Below are 21,842 nucleotides of genomic sequence, written 5' to 3'. Positions count from 1 at the left end.
GATGAGGAGGGAAGTGGAGATCAAAAGGGTGAAGCTTGTCAAAAAAAGGCATAAACATCTAGCTATGAAATAAACAAACCCTGGAGATGTAATGTACCACATTGTGCTATAGTTAATTGTACCATATTGTAAATTTGAAAGTTGCTGAAAATAGATCATATACATTGTAAAGATGGATATATCCAACCAGTCCATCCTAAAGGAAATCAGTCCTGAATATTCATTGGAAGGACCGATGCTGAAGCTGAAACTCCAATCCTTTGGCCACCTGATGGGAAGAACTGATTCATTGGAAAAGACCCTGATGCTGGGAAAGATAGAAGGTGAGAGGAGAAGGGGACGACAGAGGATGAGATGGTTGGATGGCATCACTGACACGATGGACATGAGTTTGTGCAAGCTCCCAGAGTTGGTGATGGACAGCGAGGCCTGGTGTGCTGCTGTCCGTGGGGTTGCAAAGAGTCAGACACGACTGAGCGACTGAACTGAACTGAACTGAGAGTAGATCCTCAAAGTTCTCATCACAAGTAAGTGTGGCTGCAGATGTTAATTAGAGTGGACTATGGTGATCGTTTTGCAGTACATGGCACATACATATGAATGGCACATACATATATCAAATCCTTATGTTGTACACTTAAAACTAATATAATGTTAAAAGTAAATTATATCTCAAAAAGTTTATTCTCTAAAAAAATTAATTAAACAATTCTGGAATTGTTTATCTAGTGAGATAAGAATCTAAATTCATGTTTTTAACAAATAACTTATTTTTCATCTATATTCATTAAAAATTCTGTTTTTTTCTTTGTGATCATACATTTTTTCTGTTATACATTATTAGATAAAACAAGGTTTGTGTCTCTGGAATAGTTTATAAAGAATGATTTTTTTTTCCCATTTTTTAGAGAATGATCTTGATTGAGTTAAAATACCAAAAAAATAGGAAACAGTCACAGGCTACTCAATAAATAAACTCTGAATCAAAATTGACATCAGTTTAATTTTATTTCATAATCAACTAAATATTTCAAATAAAATAATTACATTAAGAAAAGGCCTCCAGTTTTTGTTTTAATTTCACGTTTTATAAATTGCACATTTACAACATACTCATTTTGATCATTTCATAACTTGGTGAGGGAAGAGGTAATAATTCTTTCACATGGTTAAATACACCAGAGAATTTCTACTCTCGTTTTCCTTATTTGAGAGAGATGAAGCAGTTTTTACTCTCAACATAAATTCTACACAAAAACCATATACTTTGCTTACCTCGCATTTTAGACATTAAAGATGGCATACAGGCAAAGATAGAATTGAATGGCACCCCTGACTCAGTGGACATGATTTCCAGCAAACTCCAGGAGATAGTGAAGGACAGGGAGGCCTGGTACGCTGTCCATGGGGTCCCCCAGACTTGGACACAACAAGCAAAGATCTGTTGAAATTTTATGTGTCTATAAATAAGCTTTTATAAAAAACCTTGCAACAAATTTGCTATTTTTTGAGCTTTTTTCTCTTTCCTTCCTTCCTTCCTCTGTCCCTTCCCTCCCTCCTTCTTCCTTTCAGGTATATTGCTTTAGAAAGCATCTCTTCGTAGACATTTACTATAGACATCATTAAGCATAACTGTCCTTAAGGAACAGTGGAAAATGTAAGCTAAAAAAATAAAAATGCTATATAGAATCTTTTATTGCGTAAATATCTATTACAGTATTGAATCATATTCAGACACCATTAGCTGGGACTGCTGCATTGCAGAAACTATCAGGAGAGGACATTTTTCTTCATGGAAAACCCCAGTGTTCAGAGAAGAAACAGCAACATAAGCTAAATATTCACTATATTAGAAACAAACCCCAGGTCTTTTGAGTAATAATTCTGGGAACTCATGTCCTTAAATGAAAAAGACCAGCCAGGCATCTCTGGCCACTGAAGCCGTCTTCCTTTAAAAGGGCAGCTTCTTGTGGAAATGGACTCCTTAAATAACTGTCTGCACCAAGAACCAGTTAGCATGGTTTCATCTTTGTACAAAGACTCTTCACAGAAGCTGAGGTTGAAATCCATAGAGAAGTAAATAAAAGATGATGACTGATGGGCCCATCCAGGAAGGAAGATTCTTCACGGCTGTAACATCTAATTTGGATTACAGACTTTCTCTCTACTAGCACTCCTTTGTTTGCCTGTGAAGTTACAGAAAATCCATAGGTAACCAACTTTCCCCTTTGCTAGATTTAAATGTAAGAAATAAAGTTTATCCCTTAAGAAAAATGTAAAGTCAGTATTAAAGTTTGTTTTTAGATCAAATGAATTGGATTTGCTACTGTTTTTATAACAATATAACGAAAACAGTAAAGAAAGGTCAAATCATCAAGTGAGTAAATCCAAGGATTTTGCCTCAGTGAAGAGGATAACTATTCTTAGGAAAAGAACAAAGGGAGTTGGGGGAAAAATAAGTGTAAGAATTGCACTATTCTGTAACACTCACTGATTTCAGCTTCCTTTGCTTGATTTCCTCACATCACAAATGAGTGAAATCAAGGAACTTTAGAATCTCCTATGTTCCATCATTTGATGTCCATAAAATCACTAAAAATCCAAGATTGTCAAATGATTCACTTGTCTTTCTAAAGAAAGTTAAATTAAAATCCCTTAAGACAGGAATTTTTTTAAGTTACACAGTAATTTTTCCCCCTTTATAGTCACATTGGACATTGAGTGAAGATTGTAAACCACAAAAATCCAAAGATTTTGTTTTAGTCTAAAAATATATACTGTATTCAGCTGATTCTTAGGTAAGAATCACTATCTTTAAAAATTCCCACATTGAATACAAAATACATAAATAATAACTATTTGGAAAATATTATTTTTGTGTGTGAGACAAAAAAAAAAGGAAATGTTTTACACTGTGATGTCAAACTTGTGTGTGCACATTTCAGCTTGGAAACTCATTAGGCATTTGGGCCATGTCCTCAAAATTCTGTTTGCCTATTACTAATTTCCCTTCAATAAAAAACAAGAAAAGAAAGAAACAGAAGCACCCTACTCAAGAGTCTGAGAAAGCCTTTATGATGGACTCGTAGGCAGGTGGGGGTGGTGTTGAAATGCCAGTCCGAAGATTGTTATTGGACCAGTGGAAATCCGGACGGCCCAGGCTGTGGGAAGTGTTGATGGTGGAGGAGGTAGTGGGTGAAGGGAAAGTTACCAGCTGACTCTCAGTTTCCACAGGAAGTGGTGGGCATTGCAGAAAGGGGTGGAAAGTTGAGCCCCTGAAGCTTGATTTTCTTGGAAAGGAATTGGCTTGTTCCAGGGAAGCTTGTCGCTGGAAAGTGAGGCTCGCCAGGCTGAGGTTGCTTCGACGTTCACAGCCACTGTGGCGGTAAAATCCATTTCTGTTGAGGCCGTGGGTGTACGAAGATCTGGATCGCCGGCTTGAACTCCACTGCGAGATGGGGGCGCTGGCCCTTCTTCGAGACAAACAGACAGACAAAGCCCAAATAAATCCTCCGATTACAAGTACCGTTGCCACGGATACCGTGAAGGACGTTATCACATCCTCTGAAACAAAGAAAAAAAAATAGGTAATATGATTTATAGATAGGTGTTCAACTAAATATATAGGCAAAATGCAAATGAGGACTATGGAATATGTGATTAACTTACATTTTGGATTTGGGAGATAGAAGATGGTGTTGGGTGGGTATAAATAAATGAAGCTTATACGCTTCCATTTATCAAAGGAAAACAAAAAAGGATGTAAAATGACATCTTTTTAACTGCAACATTCCACATTGCTTACAATATTTTCTTATCTTTAAGAAATTAATAATCAAAAAGTCTTGTATTTTGAAAAAAGGCTCTTCTTTATTTAGCTCATAAATTTTTATAGTTGCAAATATAATCCAAAGATTACTTCCTTTTGAATTACAGTAGTAACCAGTGTGCCAAAAATTGATAAAGAATTTCATAGATACATTGACTTTGCCTTTTCCTCTGTCTGCTTTCAAATCCCCCACCAGTGTCTCCCACCCTGCAGGCTGCATGATGCCTCACATCCTGTTCTCATTCTGAGACAGGAAGTGCTGGGCTAGAACCATCTGGGGGGCTGACTGATTTATGTCATATTTCCAGAACTCCTGGACTGTCACCTTTATCTTTGACTCATTGATGACATGGGCTATACAGACTGCTGAGCTCTTTCTTGGTCCCCAAGCTGGTTCATGCTATTATCATGCCCTTGTGATCATGAAATTCCTATCCCCTAAACCTCCATAGGATCTCTGCTATACACCAGTATCCTGCAGTTCACAGAACTTGTCCAGATTTCCTGTTGTAAGGAAGGAAAAATGCCTTTCCCAAATACCATATTGCTTCTTTTTGTGAACTAAAAACATATACTTGAATAAAACTGGGTAGTGGAAAGACATGCTGAATATTAGAAGACCCCTCCACCCTTATCATCCACCACACACAGACACACACACCCATGATCTAACCCACAACCCATATTGATTTTCACACTATCCTAAAATCTGTTGTTCTCACTCAAATTCCATACATTTCAGTATATTTTCCCCTGATACCTGGATATAATTTTAGAATTTTCTATTTGGAAAACTCAGTATGTGCTGAATTTTTAAATACAGTCAACCCACCAACTGAATATGGTTCATGAAAAAAGACCAGCAGAAAATCCGTCAAGCTGATCCCAGCCCAAGTTGCCCACCCACAGAATTGTGAGCTAAGTAAATGGGGTGGATTGTTACACAGCAAAAGCTAATTGATTCAGGGTTCCAAACTCAGAGCTCTATTCCTAACATTCTGTGTGATTTTTATAAAAATTTATTTAGATTCACTTATTTTATTACTTTCTTCAAATGAAGGAGTTAAGATTTTATGATGACAAAAGTTCTCTCCAGTTTGTTAATATAGTCTATGACAGTATGCCACAGATCCATAATATAGAAATAACAAAACAAGCCAATATTATAAATAAAAAGAATATTCATTGTTCCTTAATTTTTGGATCTATTTTAGCATCCTTCTACTTTATATTGTCATGTTTTTCTCCTGTGGAAAGACCATGTTTGTTATGGTCCAGTGTTTACAATGATCACAAATGCTTGTATCAAAATCTCTAAAACAACTCTTTATGTCAAATCTAGGCAATGAATTCTTTATAACAGGAAGATGACTTCTGAAATACAAGATGATTTATGGCAGATCTTCTAGACCCAGGATTGTTCTTCAAAATTGTCTCTCATCTAATATTGAGTCATGGCCTTAAAGTGAAATCTCTTGAGACTGGAGTTTCATAGAGTTAGGCTTTATCTGGAAAAAGCAATAAGCACAGTCAGAACCTACAATTAGCCTTATTGATAATACAGTAAAATTCCAAATTAACTTGTAACTATCAGTTCCCCCAAATATTTGGAACTTAAAAAGGGAATTATAGAAAATCTGGGCTGCCAACACAATGAGACCATGTAAATCAGGATTTTCCAAAGTTTCTTCTGAAAAACAATAGAGGACAACAAGATGACCAAATAAAAAATACAAAACCATGCTTTCAGCAGAATTAGAAGATAACAAATATCCAAACTCCAATTTATCTAAAAGAATAAATGATGGAAAATAGAAATCAATAAATTATCTCCCATACTTTTACCATGTTGTAATGGAGAAGAAGGGCAAACCTGGAAATACTTTAAAAATAAAATGAAAAGGTGTTTTGGTCCATGAGCATGCTGACCAGGAAAGAGACTTACAAGTGAATATAAGAATGGGAAGAGGCAGTCTTGGAAAGTTCTTCCTGTGAGGAAGAGTCCTATCACAAAAGGATCACACATTTTATGATTCTACTCACAGGAAATGTTCAGAAGAACGACATAGAAAGAAAATAGATTAGTGATGGTCTAGGGCAAGGGGCTGAGGTGAAAGGGAATGGGAGGACCTCTAAGTTGGGACAGCGTTTCTTTTTGAAGGACGGAAGTGGTGAAAGTCGCTCAGTTGTGTCCAACTCTTTGTGACCCTATGGACTATACAGTCCATGGAATTCTCCAGGCCAGAATTCTGAAGTGGGTAGCCTTTCCCTTCTGCAAGGGATCTTCCCAACCCAAGGATCGAACCCAGGTCTCCTACATTGTAGGCGGATTCTTTACCAGCTGAGCCACAAAGGAAGCCTAAGAATACTGGAGTGGGTAGCCTAGCCCTTCTCCATCAGGGAAGCCCTTTTTTTAAGGACAAAATGTTCTTAAATCAGATGCTGGTGGTGGTCACACAACTCCTATAACAAAACCATTTAATTGTATGCTTTAAGTGGGGGAACGATATGGTCTGTGAATATATCTCAATAAAGTTGTTTAAAAAAAAGACAGGTGCTTTTTGGAAACCACACAATGAAGGATGAAACAGGTAAGACTGAGGGGAAACTGGAGGATACTTCAAAACAAAAGAAAATTTGAAACAAAGGACATGCAATTCCTCCTAACTCCACTCTCTAAAAATTAAAGTCAACCAGCAAAAAGCAACCGACCAAACACACACACAAGCACACATGCACACACAGTCAGCCAATAAAAACACCGCATTTTGCTCCCCTGAGGACAGGATGAACCTAGAATGACTCCCAGGTTCTGGTGTGGGCAAGTGAGGGTACATAGGTGCTTACTAGTATCGTTTGTCCCAATAGGGAAGTAATGTGAGTCTGTAGAACTGGGGCTGGAACTGATATTAGGAAGATGTTGAATTTGCATGTCCCTGGAGTATATATTTGAAGAAGGAAATGGCAACCCACTCCAGTGTTCTTGCCTGGAGAATCCCAGGGACAGGGGAGCCTGGTGGGCTTCCGTCTATGGGGTCACACAGAGTCGGACAAGACTGAGGTGACTTAGCAGCAGTAGCAGCAGGAGTATATATTAGGGAATTCAGGGTTAAATAAATATGAAGTTAAGACGATGCAAAATTCAGAATCTTCATGCTGCAAGAGAGTTCAACTATCCAAGGAACGTGCTTCTATTGAAAGAAACGAATGTGTTTATAGAAGTGAGTTGAGAACAAACTTCCAGGAAAACCAGAATTTAACAGGTGGTGGAGGTCAACACCAGGGAAACACAGAAGGGCTAATTAGGATGGCCCACAGAGACAAGAAAGGTTACTAGCAGTGAATCAAAGTGAGAAGAGACTTTTAGGGACAAGTGATTAGCAACCAGGAGCCCCAGAGAAATTTTTCAATTCATTTGTTAGCATATAAAGCACCCACTAGATACCAAGTACTGCTAAGTACAGAGAGAGCAGGGAAGAAAATAGTCTGTAGTGGAGTTAACATTCTAGAAGACTTAGTAAGAAAAATGTCCTTTAGATGGGACAGTGAGTGGATCATTGGCCACTTTACGCACAGTAGGTTGGGGGTCAGATGATGGAAGGCTCTGAGTACTTCTCCAAGAAGCTCAACCTCTTCCCTGTGGGCAAAGAAGAGGCTTGAGCAGTTACCCATAGGAAGGATAAAGATGGAGCTGGTGTTGGTATCTGCGGTAGACTGAAAACAGAGAAGCAGGGAGGAGAGGGAAACAGTATTTGAACATGCAATAACAATGGCTTAATCTGGGAAGATGTAGTAAGAATAGGAAAGAATCTGATCATGGGAGTCTCAAAGTGAAGAGAATATAAAAATTATTCCATAGTATCACACCATCTAATGTCCTAGAGATAAGACATTGAGGAGCCTAATGGTGATAAACTGAGGCTTAGAAGCTCTTGCTCCTAAAATCTAAATAATAATGTTATTTTATAGTAATAATTTGATAATCAGATCAAATTTTAATGTTTTAGAAATTCTATCATCTGCTTACTTGATATTTACTTGCCTTTGCCATTTTATGCAGCAGTAGTTTATCAGAGAATAGATTTACTAGATAAAATTTTAATTTGTATTATAATCATTGCATCTTTCCTTGAAGTTTTGTGTAGTTTATAATAGCTATCTAAATTCTGGATTTCACTGAAAAATGTTTTAATTGTTCCTGTAAGAGAACTAAGTAAAAATCATAAACTACTCAAATACTTCATAAAGCCCAGTCCTTTGTCTTCTTCCAAATAAGTATGTGAACCCAGAAATTTTACTAAATTTGGTTCTTTTGTTAAGAAAACTACCTAATTTTACTATATTTCAGTGAGGTTTAGCAATCTTTGTTCCTGTGAGGTGTATTGCACAAAATTTGAATAATTTATTGTACATTATTAAGTGGTCAGTTGTCTCTGGAAGAGCTTATGCATTAAGTAGTTTATGCTCCAGAGGATCCATAAGTGGATTACCATGATAAACACTTTAATCAAAGAATATGAATAAAGTCACTCAGAAATTCTTTCTATTTAGAATAGATGAATGAGAGATATATTATGATTCATTTTAATGTTATTGTGTCTTTGAGTAGAAAAATAATGCATTAAGTTGAGACTTAGTTGGTAAACTGTATGCTCCTTCTAAATTTGAACTATCATTCTAAGAAAGGTTTTACTAAAACTAAGATTAAGAACATTTTTATGTTGGAATGCATGCAGTTTACAAAAAGCAACCCTATTTTTATTTAACTATTTTGGTAAACAGTAATATGCATTTCTAATCTGATTAATTTAATATAGGGTCTCGGGCACTATTTAAGTGTATTACATCCTTTAATTGTCAAACAACCCCAATTAGGGAAAAATTCTTTGGTGTGTTGTAAGAAAATATCAATCTGAAATGAAAAATTTGAAATGCATAAAACTGTATTGATTTAATACCAGATTGGTAGCCAATTACAGATAGAAATACTTGGGGGAAATGTGGTAAAGCAGTGTTATATATTCTGCAATTGCATTTCTGAATCAACAGCCTCCACTGGAGAATTTTAAATATCAACAACTTCAGATATAAAATCAGAGATATAATGTTTCAACTAAAACAAACTGTTGCCTCCGCTCAAACTCATGAGTTTTTTCATATTGAAACAGAGTCATGCTTTAGAATTGTGTGCTGAAGAAGACTCTTGAGAGTCCCTTGGACAGCAAGGAGATCAAACCACGCAATCCTAAAGGAAATCAACCCTGAATATTCATTGGAAGGACTGATGCTGATGTTGAAGCTCCAATAAATACTTTGGCCACCTGACATGAACAGCCAACTCACTGGAAAAGACCCTGATGCTGGGAAAGATTGAGGACAGGAGAAGGGAGAGACAGAGGATGGGATGGTTGGATGGCATCACCAACTGAACGGACACGAGTTTGAGCAAACTCTGGGAGATGGTGAAGGGCAGGGAAATCTGGTGTGCTGCAGTTCATGGGGTCCCAAAGAGTCAGACGTGACTTAGCAACTGAACAAGAAGATTTATGCTACAGGTGTGTGTGTCTGTTAGTCGCTCAGTCGTGTCTGACTTTGCGATCCCGTGGACTATATAGCCCACCAGACTCCCCATGGGCTTCTCCAGGCAAGAATACTGGAGTGAGTTACCATCTCCTCCTCCAGGGGATCTTCCCAACCCAGGGATCAAACCCAGGTCTCCCACATTGCAGGCAGATTCTTTACCATCTGAGCCACCCACTGCACGTAAATAAAATATTTAATTTATTTTAATAATTGAATATTGACAACCAACACCAGCCAGGGGACTGTTGCATTCACTCAGGTATGACATAAAGTGAGAAAATAAATATTAAAGTCTGCAAAATATTGGGTTGGCCAAAAAGTTCATTTGAGTTTTTCCATAAGATGTTACAGAAAACCCAAGCAAACTTTTGACCAAGCATGCTCTTGCTTTTGTGTATAAACCTGTGTAACCACTAGAGTCTGATGGAGGATTCTGAATCTCTCAGTATATAAGCATGTATAATAGATGAGATTAAAGAGACATACTTTATTTCAACTAAATGAAGCTAAAAATCTTAAAATCCCATAAAAACATTCAAAGTTTACAAGAGTCCCTTAACGTCTCAGTGCATATGCCCTCTGAGCCCTTCTACCACGGCCTCGTCAGACAGTGTGTTCTGAAAGGTTAATCTACAGCCAAAATGAGCGTAAACTTCATTTCAAGAAAAAATTAGAAACTTTTAAAATGTAAAGTCAAGGGGAAACAATTTTACTTCAAGTAACAACAATTATAATGCAACTAAAAAGGTCAAATGATTGCTTTGAAAATGACAGATCCCCCTTTAAAGGAAAAAAGGAACAAACTAACATTAGTAAGACATGGCATATAACTTAAGTGTTATCCTATTTTATAACTCATGTCTGTATACCTACTAAGGGGCTGGCACATTGGTCCTCAAAGAACGACAGCTTTTATTACTAATGGATGTATAAGCTTTTCTGTGTCATTTGACTCTTCCTAGCCTAATAATGGCAAGCCACTCCAGTACTCTTGCCTAGAAAATCCCATGGGTGGAGGAGCCTGGTAGGCTGTAGTCCATGGGGTCGCTAAGGGTCGGACACGACTGAGCGACTTCACTTTCACTTTTTACTTTCACACATTGGAGAAGGAAATGGTAACCCACTCCAGTGTTCTTGCCTGGAGAATCCCAGGGACGGGGGAGCCTGGTGGGCTTCCGTCTATGGGGTCACACAGAGTCGGACACGACTGAAGTGACTTAGCAGCAGCAGCAATCCGTACCTAAAATTCTGGCCACTAGTATCAAAATTTAGTAAACGTCACCACCTAGTGGCCTTGAGTTGAATTGTTCTAATGTCTGAAAAGTGATTTTATCTTTGACAATAGAACACTGATCAATTCACAAAATCCTTTGCAATCTTAAGAATCATTAAGCTTAGCTATTACTGAAGTAGACTGTGCTATTCTTGATACCCTAGAGAATATGGCAGGATGGTTCAGACAGTAAGATATTGGCAAAAATTGTTTTTAGGAATAATTATATTTAAGGTTCAGAAAACTTAATTACAATAATTTAAACAAAAGCAAGCATTTCCTATGTGTATCTCATCTCCCAGAAAATCCTCTTGGCTCTATTGTCAGGACGTATCAAGAATTCAACTTCTCAGTATCTGCTCTGCTGCCTTCCTGATGCAAGTCCCCATCATCTGGGACGTGGACTATTACTATAGCCTTCTCTCTGGTTCCTGCTTCTTCCTTGCTCAGTTCTCGGTACAGGAGCCAGAGAGAGGTTTCTAAAGTGTTAGTCAAATCACATCACTCTTTCGTTCTAAACCATTCATTTCTCCCAGAGTATGATAAGATGTGAACTCTCCCAAATAGCCTTGAAGTTCCACCTTGATCTGTTCCCTGTTATCCGTGCTCCTTACCACTCTTCCCCTGGCTCATTCATCTCCATCCACACTGCCCTCTTTGCCATTCCTTAAACACATCATCTGTGCTCCTGACTTAGAGCCTTGTGCGAATTGGAACCTATGCCTGAAACTCTGCTCAGCTGTTTACACGGGTGACTTCAGGTCTTCACTCATGTCACCTCATTGAGAGCTACCCTGACCACCCTATTTAAGGGTCGTCCTGTCCCACCCCTGATCTCTAACTGCCCCTGTTGGTTTTCTTTTTTTCTTTCTAGATTACTAGAAACTAGACTAACTATATTGTGAGACAAATGAAAAATCTTGGAGATTTGGAAATAGTTTTGATCAAAAGAATAATAAGTCAGACTATGAATATAATTATTCAACGGTACTGTTAGAGTAGAAGGTGAGTTAAACTATGTTTAGAAGGAAGAGGGTAGACCATCACCTTCTGTGTGTGATAAACCAACTGTATCAAACAGTTGGGACCAATTATAAAATACAGATCAAAAATATATATTTTAAAATCTGGGTGTAGTCTTTAGGGGGCTTCCCAGATGGTACTAGCGGTGAAGAACCCACCTGCCAATGCAGGTAGACATAAGAGATGCAAGTTCAATACCTGGATCAGGAAGAGACCCTGGAGGAGGGCTTGGCAACCCACTCCAGTATTCTTGCCTAGAGAATCCCAAGAGCAGAGGAGTCTAGTGGGCTACAGTCCATAGCATCACAAAGTGACATGGCTGAAGTGACTTGACTTGTAGTTATTAGAGACCTATCCAAACTGCTAACTTCAAGGAGAAAATTTTAAGAGAAAAGAAAATCCCTTATCACAATAATCTGTAAAGAGAGGCAAAAAGTCTGAGTAGAATTCTGTGAAATCTCAGTAGGTTCGGAACACAAAAACTGGAGTTCAGGTGATACCAAGGAAGGTAGACTTTGGGAAATATTCTAGACTCTAAGTTGGGCTTCCAAAGAGCTACTCCCTAAGAGTAATAGCAAATAAGGAAAAAAAGTAAACCTCACAAAGATAGAAATACTGTTAACCCTTGAACAACATAGGTTTGAACTGCACAGTTTCACTTATACATGGATATTTTTTCAATAAATACATGGTAGTGATTTCCTCTGGGGATGATGTAATCAGGGTTGACTAAGAAGTGTTATTATTAGGGAACTTTTCAGGTTGGAGATAATGTTCTATATCTCTTCTGGGCTTTGGGTTACTCAGGTGTGTATGTCTTTATAAAAATTCAACAAATATTCAGTTATGATCTGTGCACTTCATTTTTTGATCATTTACACATTTTATTGATGTACATTTGACCTTAAAAGAAAAAAAACTAAAAATATTAAATTCTTATTAATATTATAAATGCTAAATTAATTAGGGGGAAGCATACTGATATCCTCAATTTTCTTAGAAATATAAACTAAGATTGCTTGATAAAATGAATATTATAAAAATATTAATAGTAGAATCTAGGAGTAAGTATATGGATACTCACTGCAAAATTCTTCAATTTTTTCTGTATATTTCTTTCATAATAAGTTTTAGAAAAGTATATGAGAGAAGGTCATGAACAACTTTATGGCAACACATTTAGAAATTTAATTCAAATGGGCAAATTCCTACAAGACACAAACTGCCCTAAAGTAATCAAATGATCAGTAGGAAATCTGAATTATCCAATATTGTTAAACACACTGACTTTTCACTTAAAACTTTCTTATTAAAAATACTACAGATAATTACACTGGTGAATTCTTTCAAACATTTAAACAATAAACAATGCTACTCTTACACAATTTTTTCCAAATAGAATTTTTTTTCACTTCCTAACCTGTTTTAGGAAACCTGCCTAACATTGATACCAGAATCTGACAAGGCTATTATAAGAAAAGACTATTATAAGCAAATTTCTATCATTAACATAAATGCAGAAGTTCTAAAGTCAGGAACCTATTAAAAAATTACATTCTTCTAAGCTCTGCCTCATCCTACTGAGCCAATCTCTGAGCATGGAGTTCAGTGAGAGATGAAACATGAAACTTCTATCTGTGGAACTGAGATACAGCAGTTTTAAAGACAAGCATTTATAAACACTTATCAATCCAACTTCCTAGGTAACTGATATAAAGCAAGTAATTATCAGGCTGTTAATATGAAATGTTGCATAGATGTCCAAGAGTTTTTAAAATACAAATTAAAAATACACATTTGAAACATAGTATCTGTTTACTATTTAGGAAGAGGGGATATAAAGAACATTGTTGGGGTGCATGCCCAATCTATAAGCTTTCTCCCTCCTCAACCTCTCTAGAAACAACCTTCTTCCATCTTCTGGGGATGATGGAAGATCAAAGATCCTTCTTAGATCCCTAAGTGACATATTTTTCTCAGGTTATGAAATAAAGTTTTCAGCTATTAACCAAGGTTTGCTGCCCTTGACAGCACTTGATTGCCCAAGAAATCAATTAACAATCCTCCATCTCTTCAATTATCTTGGAGAGGATTAGGGCTGTTATTAAAGATGCACAGAAAAAAAGAAAAAACTGGTGCTCAGAATTACTAACAAGATTATTAAATCCTTAGAATAGAAGATAGTCTTGAAAACAAATTGTTTTACTCCAATCAGCAGACACTGTGAAAGACACAAGAGTGTTTTGGGTTTTTTGTTTGCTTGTTTGTTTGCTGCCATTTCAAAACACTGAGCGCCTAAAAGACTCAAGAACATACCTTTTACTATAATGAACAGTGCTGGAAAAATAAACTGTGGTCCATAAGTCATGCCCAGGTCAACTAGGGCTGCTGTTTAAATACCACAGACTGGGTGGCTTCAACAACAGACATTTATTTCTCACAGTTCTGGGAACCAGGATGCCCAGCACCCAGGTGCCAGCATGACCAGACTCTGGTGAGGGCCCGCACCCTCATCTCAGTGCTAGCACACAGACGGAGAAAGAACAGTTCTCTCTCTCCTCTTATAAGGCCATTAACCGCATCACGGGGGACCCACCTTCTAATTTGATCCCAATTACGCCTCACAGGCCCCATCTCCAAATAACATTGCCTTAGGGGGTTAAGGAGTCAACATTGAATGGGGGAGGGGACTTAAATATTCAATCCGTCACAAGTAAATTTTCAGAAGCAGTGTGAAGAGAAGTTTTGGAGACCAAAAAAGGGCTATGTGACCAGTGAGGGTCCTGGATAAGGGGCCATTACTCCATTTCTGCCTGTGAATGAGCTACAGATTCATTTAGGGAATCCCAGAGAAATTGGTATCCATTTCCAACTTCTTGGGATCCAGATGGGAAAAATGACAAATCCCTCTGAGAAACTCTGGGTCCCTGGAAAGCAGAGTAGGGATGAGGAAGTATTGACATTACTATATCCAGATCTAAGGGTCTTATATACAGACCAAATGCCCTCAGGTCCAAGGTTACGGAAGAGCATTCAACATTGTTCTGTGCCAGCTGAGACAGATGGAAAAGAGCCAATAGACTAGAAAGGAAAACTCATGCCATTAGCCAATGTCGCACAGATCATCAGATTTTATGGTAATAATCTTCAGCAGTAAAGGCAAGAAAAAAGGGCAATGCCCCTAAAGCAGGTGAGAAATACACATCAGTAGAGTCAACAGAGACCAGAACTTGACCAAGAACCATAGCCCTCTCGTTCCAACACACTTGATAGTGTGGAGTTCCCAGTTCTGTCTCATCCCCTTTCCAGCTTTAGAGGAAAATAAAGAGGGAAGTGGGGGAGCTTGAAGTAACTAAATTAAAAATAATTAGGTTAAATCAGATCTCCTGCATTACAGGAAGAGTCTTTACTTCTGAGCCACTAGGGAAGGCCAAGGTTAATCAGGTCTCTGTCCACAGAATTCTCCAGGCAATCTTTTACAGTATACTATAATACTGGAGTGGGTAGCCATTCCTTTCTCCAGGTAAACTTTTACAGTAACAGCCAAAACTACACAAATCTCTCTCAAGTCATTCAGTTCTCTGAAAACTCGGCTTGTGTATTTTTAACTTCTGTATATTTGCTGATAACACTTTTTCCTAAACTTCCTGAAATTCTCCAACCATGCCATATTTATCTCACAAACACTAGGCACATTGCCTAATATATAAGGAGTGGTCAGTCAATGCTTCTGAGTAAACTAATGAACTGGATAGATAAACAGATGAAAGAATGATTTAATAAGATAATATAAGAAATGTGAGTGACTACAATGTTCTTCCTAGAATTGTCTCCCTATTTGAACCTTATCTGATTTATAGAAACAGGTAAAGCCTCACTTTTTTTTCGGGGATCAGGTGGTTCAGACAGTAAAGAATCTGCCTGCAATGCAGGAGACCTGGATTCAATCCCTGGGTCAGGAAGATCCCCTGGAGAAGGGAATGGCTACCCACTCTAGTATTCTTGCCATGGAAAGAAGAGTCTGGCAGACTATAGTCCATGGTGTGACAAAGAGCTGGACACAACTTAGGGACTGACACTTTCATTTTTCTAACTCATAACATTCCTTGCCATTTTACTGAATATTATCTTGCATTATTCCATAGCAATATAGACATATGTTGCAGACATATGTTTGCATATGTATGAACACATAATCTCCTCCAAAAGTGTAATCTTCTTTAGGACAGACATTATAGATTTGATAAGGATTAAATCAGGTGAATAAAAGCAAATTCCTAAACCCATAAATTCTCTAATTTTTCACAATACTAGCCAAAACCACACATGGTAAGGCAAGAAGTATAACCAAATGGTCTTATTTAGGACTCTAAATACGAAAAGACTAAGTTTGATGACACTTGTCTACAATTTCATTAAAGCAGAGTGCAGCAAACTCTAACAGGTTATGTTTCCTGTTGCTTTCATTGGGATGGTTTATAGAGAAGGGAAAAGCATCAAAGAAAGCAAAAGTGAGAAATGCAAGCCTTCAGCTGTGTTGTCAGGCCAATTTTATCGATTGCCTTTTCACTAATTACTGTCATGTTTGTACAACATTTAGTAAATTTTACTGGGTGATTATCAATAAAATGTAAACTATCATTATTGGTAATAACCTGATATCTTTATCTAATTTTTCAATATTCTTTAAAGTAAACCAGGGAAATTACATTTGAAAAACAATTTTTTGTGCAACCTTATCATAAGTCTGGGAAATTTGTATGGTTTGATGTACAAGTTTTGCTTTTCTTTCCCTATCTTCTGAATTCAAAATGCCAACAAGCAGACAATTGATTTTGGAAGCAATAGACAATGCATTGCACCGCACTTTACAGGATTTTCAAATAACATTTTTTGTGGAGACAGTGGACATGATAGATATCAATTTAGACAGAAAAAGGAAATAAAAATTTTAAAGGTCAACATTCATATTTTAGAAAATTTTTACATTTCATAGATTCACATTTTTGCATTTTACACTTAATATTTTTTTTTACCCCAGAAGACATAATGGGATCTTCTATATATTTTCCCCTCATCACCAAACATTATAATATTATATCTGCAAAACATATCTGTTTGGCTTTGTTAATGTTTAGCAATGTAACACTCCCCTTCCTGGTTTTCATTATTTCCATCTACTTTCCATTGTATTCACAAAGTAAGATAAAGAAACACTCAGAACTATCTTTGGAACAATAAGTTTGAATTCTTTCTTAAGCATAGATTTCTATACTAAAAAAACGTTATTGTAGGATTGGTAAATTGCCACTAAATATTCCGTTTTTAACTGGGGTTATTTTATGATTATGCTCCGTGTTTTAATCAGTGGATAATTATTTTTTCCCTTAAATCTTTATATAGTCTTGAAAATTTGACTTTGGTCTGAAAAAAAATTGATTTGGCTTTTACAGGTAATTTTGCAGTAAGAATTACTTTTCAATAATTTATACATCATTTTTGCAATGAGGAATTAGTGTAAACACATTCTCACTATTTTTTAGCATCTGTTTAGCACATTCACTTTCTCCATAAAGGAGGACAGCAAACTGTATTGTAAGAAACCCATGTAATTAAGACTCTCACAATTCAGACTTGTCTTTTGGTGTAAAGTAGAATAACATTAGCAAAAGCCATTCTTTACAATATGCAAGTATAATTTACTTTCTTTCTCTTAATTATTTAAGAATTGCAATAGGATATCTACTAATATCTATCATTTTCAGACATGAAATGAACATAAATGTTGATGGTAAAAAAAGAATTCATTCCCTCCATGAAAATTTCTGTGATGGTAGAAAACCAGGTAGGTGGTTAGGTGCAGGCAGCACCCCTGCCCATTTTTCACCTGAGAGTTCCCCAAACATACTTTGGAATCACAGCAGAAAGTGTTAAATAGTTCCCTTGGGGAACTGATCTCTTCATGAACTCCACGATCTCCTTTAAAATTTTTTTTCTGGATTTAACCCAACTTCTCCCTTTATTTTTAAAATTTCCCTAAACCCAAGCACCCACATCAGTTTCATGTCTCAGCCCTTCTTCCCTGAGAATGCAGCCTTGGAAGACACGGATTTTACCTCGGCTCCATTCTGTTGCTCAGATTGACTAGAAGTGGTGTCTGAACCCAGCCAGAAACTACTTTCGCATTGTTCCCTTTTCCCTGTGATAAGCTTTCTTTATTTGTGATGTTATTTCCACTTAACTTGTTCTGTTACAGTTTTTCCCTCTAATTTCATAATATGATTTTTTTATTTGATCATGTCATCACATTCCTTCAGTACATTTATTATTTGGATTCACTTTGGAAATTAAAGAGTATAACACTAACAATGTAAGTTAAAATTAATCTCTGTAGAAATTCTTAGTGTCATTAAATAAGATACATGATCTGTATAACCATAAAACAAAACAATTTTCCAACAAAATCCATATTAATATTTTCCAAACAGCGATGACTTTCATTTTTTTCATTTTTATTCTTCTTATTTTCTAATTATCATTTCCTATTATTTTCTTATTATTTTGTAACACCAGCCAAAATCTTGTTGCCCAGATTCTACTTGAATGATTTCACAGCCCATATTACAGACATTTTACACGAACAAATTTTTTTGTACTAAATCTATGAAAACGTTAGGTTGTCAGTTTAGAGTAAGCAAAATGGCTCAGGGATTTCCAAGGTTTTAATCACCTCTAGGCAGTACATTTCTCCACATTCTAATTTTAAATTAAAAACAGCTAAAGAAAATCTTACCCCAAAAGTTTTCTGGCCATGGGCTCCCTAAACTTGTTGTGTTATTAGCCATAATATCCACAAAGAAGAGAAGAGAGAAGAAAAGCCAGTGTTTCCAGAAGAACTTTGAGTCTGTGCCTTTGTAGTTCGGCAGGAGAAAAATAATTTTCACACAACCTCTCATATACTTGTGTTTGCATGAAAGGAAATAAGTGTTTCATGTTTCCTGCTTTTATACTCAAATTAGCAACTGTTTTTCTTATCTTGGAATTCCACACAGTTCCTGAGACACAAAACAATTTCCTTCTCGTCATTTCCTCAGCTCAGTTGCGAAGTGCCCGCCTTTCCCCCACCTCCAAACTGCTTTGGGGACATGAGACTCCTTTCTATCCTTATCTCCTACTGACATGTAGAGGATGATTTCAAACTCTCAGCTACAACACTTGGGGTTAAATTTGTGTTGGATAAAGAAATAGACTGAAAAAAAGGACTGCCTTCCAATGTTTAAAAACTATAATATTGTTTAAAAACTTTATTTATATAGTAAGTTGGGGGTGGGGAGGGAACTCTTCAGAAATCCATAGTCTGTTCCAAAGCAATTAATTTTATCCAATACCTATTTTTTATAATTCTCATTTACTTACTAAAATTCGAATGCCTTTGGCCCTATTTTGCATATTGAAAAGGGAATTCTGTTTTTCATAAATGCCTCTAAAATGTAATCTATATTTAATTTTTTAATTTAAATTGGTGTGTAAGTATGAGAAAACAGCAGTTTCTATATTGATGGGCCTTATTTAAAACCAATTAGGGGAAACCTAAATGTAAACATTTAATTACAACAGAATGTTAAGCACTACGTTGTAAGGAGTACGAGGATAACTATGTTTTTCTTCATGATGAAGTGATGACTTTGGTACTGTGTATGACAGTATGAAAATGATTGTACCAATTGGAGAAAGAGTAAGACAGCAACATCAACAAAGAGAGGAGTTCTGACCACACTGGATATTCTGGATATCACTGCAGTGAAAGTGGACTCTGAGAAGGAATTACATGAGACGTCTCGGGAAACATAAGTTAGTTAAAATTTCAAGAGTCTTTGCAAGTTTTACTACTTAGATTGGATTCTCTGAGCGTTGGGAAGGCATTGGAGTAGGAATAGCAGTGCCACGCCACTTATAACAGCACTCCCTGGTGGCTCAGAGGTTAAAGCGTCTGCCTCCAATGCGGGAGACCCAGGTTCGATCCCTGGGTCGGGAAGATCCCCTGGAGAAGGAAACGGTAACCCACTCCAGTATTCTTGCCTGGAGAATCCCATGGATGGAGAAGCCTGGTTAGGCTACAGTCCACGGGGTCGCAAAGAGTCGGACACGACTGAGCGACGGAACGGAACGGAAACTGTTAAGAGTCTGGTTTCCTCCATCTTTGATCAACTCCAGCATCAACTCTTGCATCATTCTCATTCATCCCAACTGTCATCACAATATGATTTAGTGTGAGGCAATAATAATCTTCATGAAACCTGTCATATATTCCTGAGTATCTCTAAGAAAATCTGAAAAACCATAATATGAAGTTGATCCCATATAAATTTTTACAGTCCTGATTCTCTAAAATTAGGTTGTTTCTGCTCATTTTTAAAATTTTGATATGTTTGCATCAACTTTAAATTCATTGGAAATTAAAATATAGCCACCTAAAGGAGAATAATGGAATGTTATAGAAAATTTAGAGACTCCACTGTGTAAATATGAAAAGTCATCATCTCTATAATAGTCTTGCTAACGTTTATTTCCGTATAATTGAATAACTAAGATACTCATTTTTTGCTTAGGAAAAACAAAAAAAAGGGGGACTCACATTTTAATAGTTACTTTTCAATATTTTCGACAGAATTTATAAAAACATAAAATTAAAAAATTATCTTATTTCTGGAAAAACATAATCAGGATGAAAATATGTTGTCTAAATTCTTGTGGGATTTGTCAATCATTAGTTTTTTAAAGTATTTATTTATTTGATCTCTAGTTACATCAGGCAAACTCTTAATTGTGACATATGTGATCTACTTCCCTGACCAGGAATTGAACCTGGGTCCCCCTGTATTGGGAGCATGGAGACTCAGTCTTAGCCACTGGACCACCAGGGAAGTCCCTACGTTATTTTTGAGTGCACATGTTGTATTATCGGCTACCTAAAACAATACACACTAATTACAAACATGGATATGTTTTTATAAAGAGTTATATAGAGTGCATTTGATCTAAAACCACAAACCAGATGAGTGGAGTAGATGACTCTGGTGTGCTAGAAGTGCCTTCTGTGTGGAAGCTGGTCTCATTCCATTTCAAGGCTGGGATACAGGTTGAGACTTCCTTTCATTGTTTCATGTTTAATTATCTAGATTTTCTCCCAGTTTTCACTTTTGCAGATGTTCAGAAGCCAGTAAAAACTCTGAAGAAATTTATTTTCTAGCGCTTTATGGCCTAGGAATATTTTTCTTTTCTGTAAACAGATGTGTGTAACATTTGCTCTTATCTGTGCATATAATTTGCTTGGTAAAAGATTCCTATTTTTTTTGGCAGGGATCTACAGAAGTGAGTATTTATGTCTATGCCATTTTCAAATATCATGGCTTGTAACAACAAAACAGGAAATTGATTTTTATCTGTAAAAATTTGTTAGGTCTTTTCTTCTCCCATTCATTATTTCAGAAGATAGGTCTTTAGATCTGGATTCCCCAGTAATCATACAACACATCTGGAGTCTTGTTCTTCCTTATAGAGGTGGCTGAGACTGTAAAGAATGTGCCTGTCATGCAAGAGATGCAGGAGACACAGATTTGATCCCTGGGTGAGGAAGATCCGATGGAGAAGGTAATGGCACCCCACTCCAGTATTCTTGCCTGGAGAACTCCTTGGACAGAGGAGTCTGGTGGGCTACAGTCCATGGAGTTGCAAAGAGTCAGACATGACTGAGCATACACACATATAATGTTGTATATGTATACACACATACAATGTTATTAAGAGCACAACAGGCTTAATAACAGGCTCATATTAAATATTTGTTTAATAAGAGAATGAAATAATTCCAAGGAATCTGAAGATGAAAGTGTTACTAAACCAGGCTTGTCTGCTGTGCAGCAAGCTAAATGCTGAGATCTGCAGCACAAAAAAGGTTTTTTTCAAGAGGCAGCCAAGCAAGTAGATGGCAAAACAAACTTCAAATCCACCTCCCCAAAGGTGAGGGTCTTGGGATATTTACAGGCAGAGTACAGGGTGGTCAGAGGTTCAGAGGAAGGTGACTGAAGGCAGGAAAAAGTGAAGCAATTGCTGCTCTCTACAAGTCTATCTACA

General features: G+C 36.9%; 1 protein-coding gene across 1 annotated transcript; it reads right to left on the bottom strand.

Annotated features, from left to right (window-relative positions):
* Positions 1-983: 983 nt before the first annotated feature.
* On the bottom strand, positions 984-18,655 carry MYCT1 (MYC target 1). Its single transcript, XM_088840830.1, has 2 exons — positions 18,502-18,655; positions 984-3,564 (listed from the first exon to the last, which is right to left on the bottom strand). Exons 1-2 carry the CDS (start codon positions 18,551-18,553, stop codon positions 3,053-3,055), a joined length of 564 nt encoding a protein of 187 aa, XP_088696956.1. The 5' UTR covers positions 18,554-18,655; the 3' UTR covers positions 984-3,052.
* Positions 18,656-21,842: the final 3,187 nt, after the last annotated feature.

This window comes from Moschus berezovskii, chromosome 10 (genome assembly GCF_049115385.1).
Source record: "Moschus berezovskii isolate FMDL1 chromosome 10, NW_MosBer_1.0, whole genome shotgun sequence".
Lineage (NCBI taxonomy): Eukaryota > Metazoa > Chordata > Mammalia > Artiodactyla > Moschidae > Moschus > Moschus berezovskii.
This window is presented reverse-complemented; position numbering and strand designations above follow the sequence as displayed.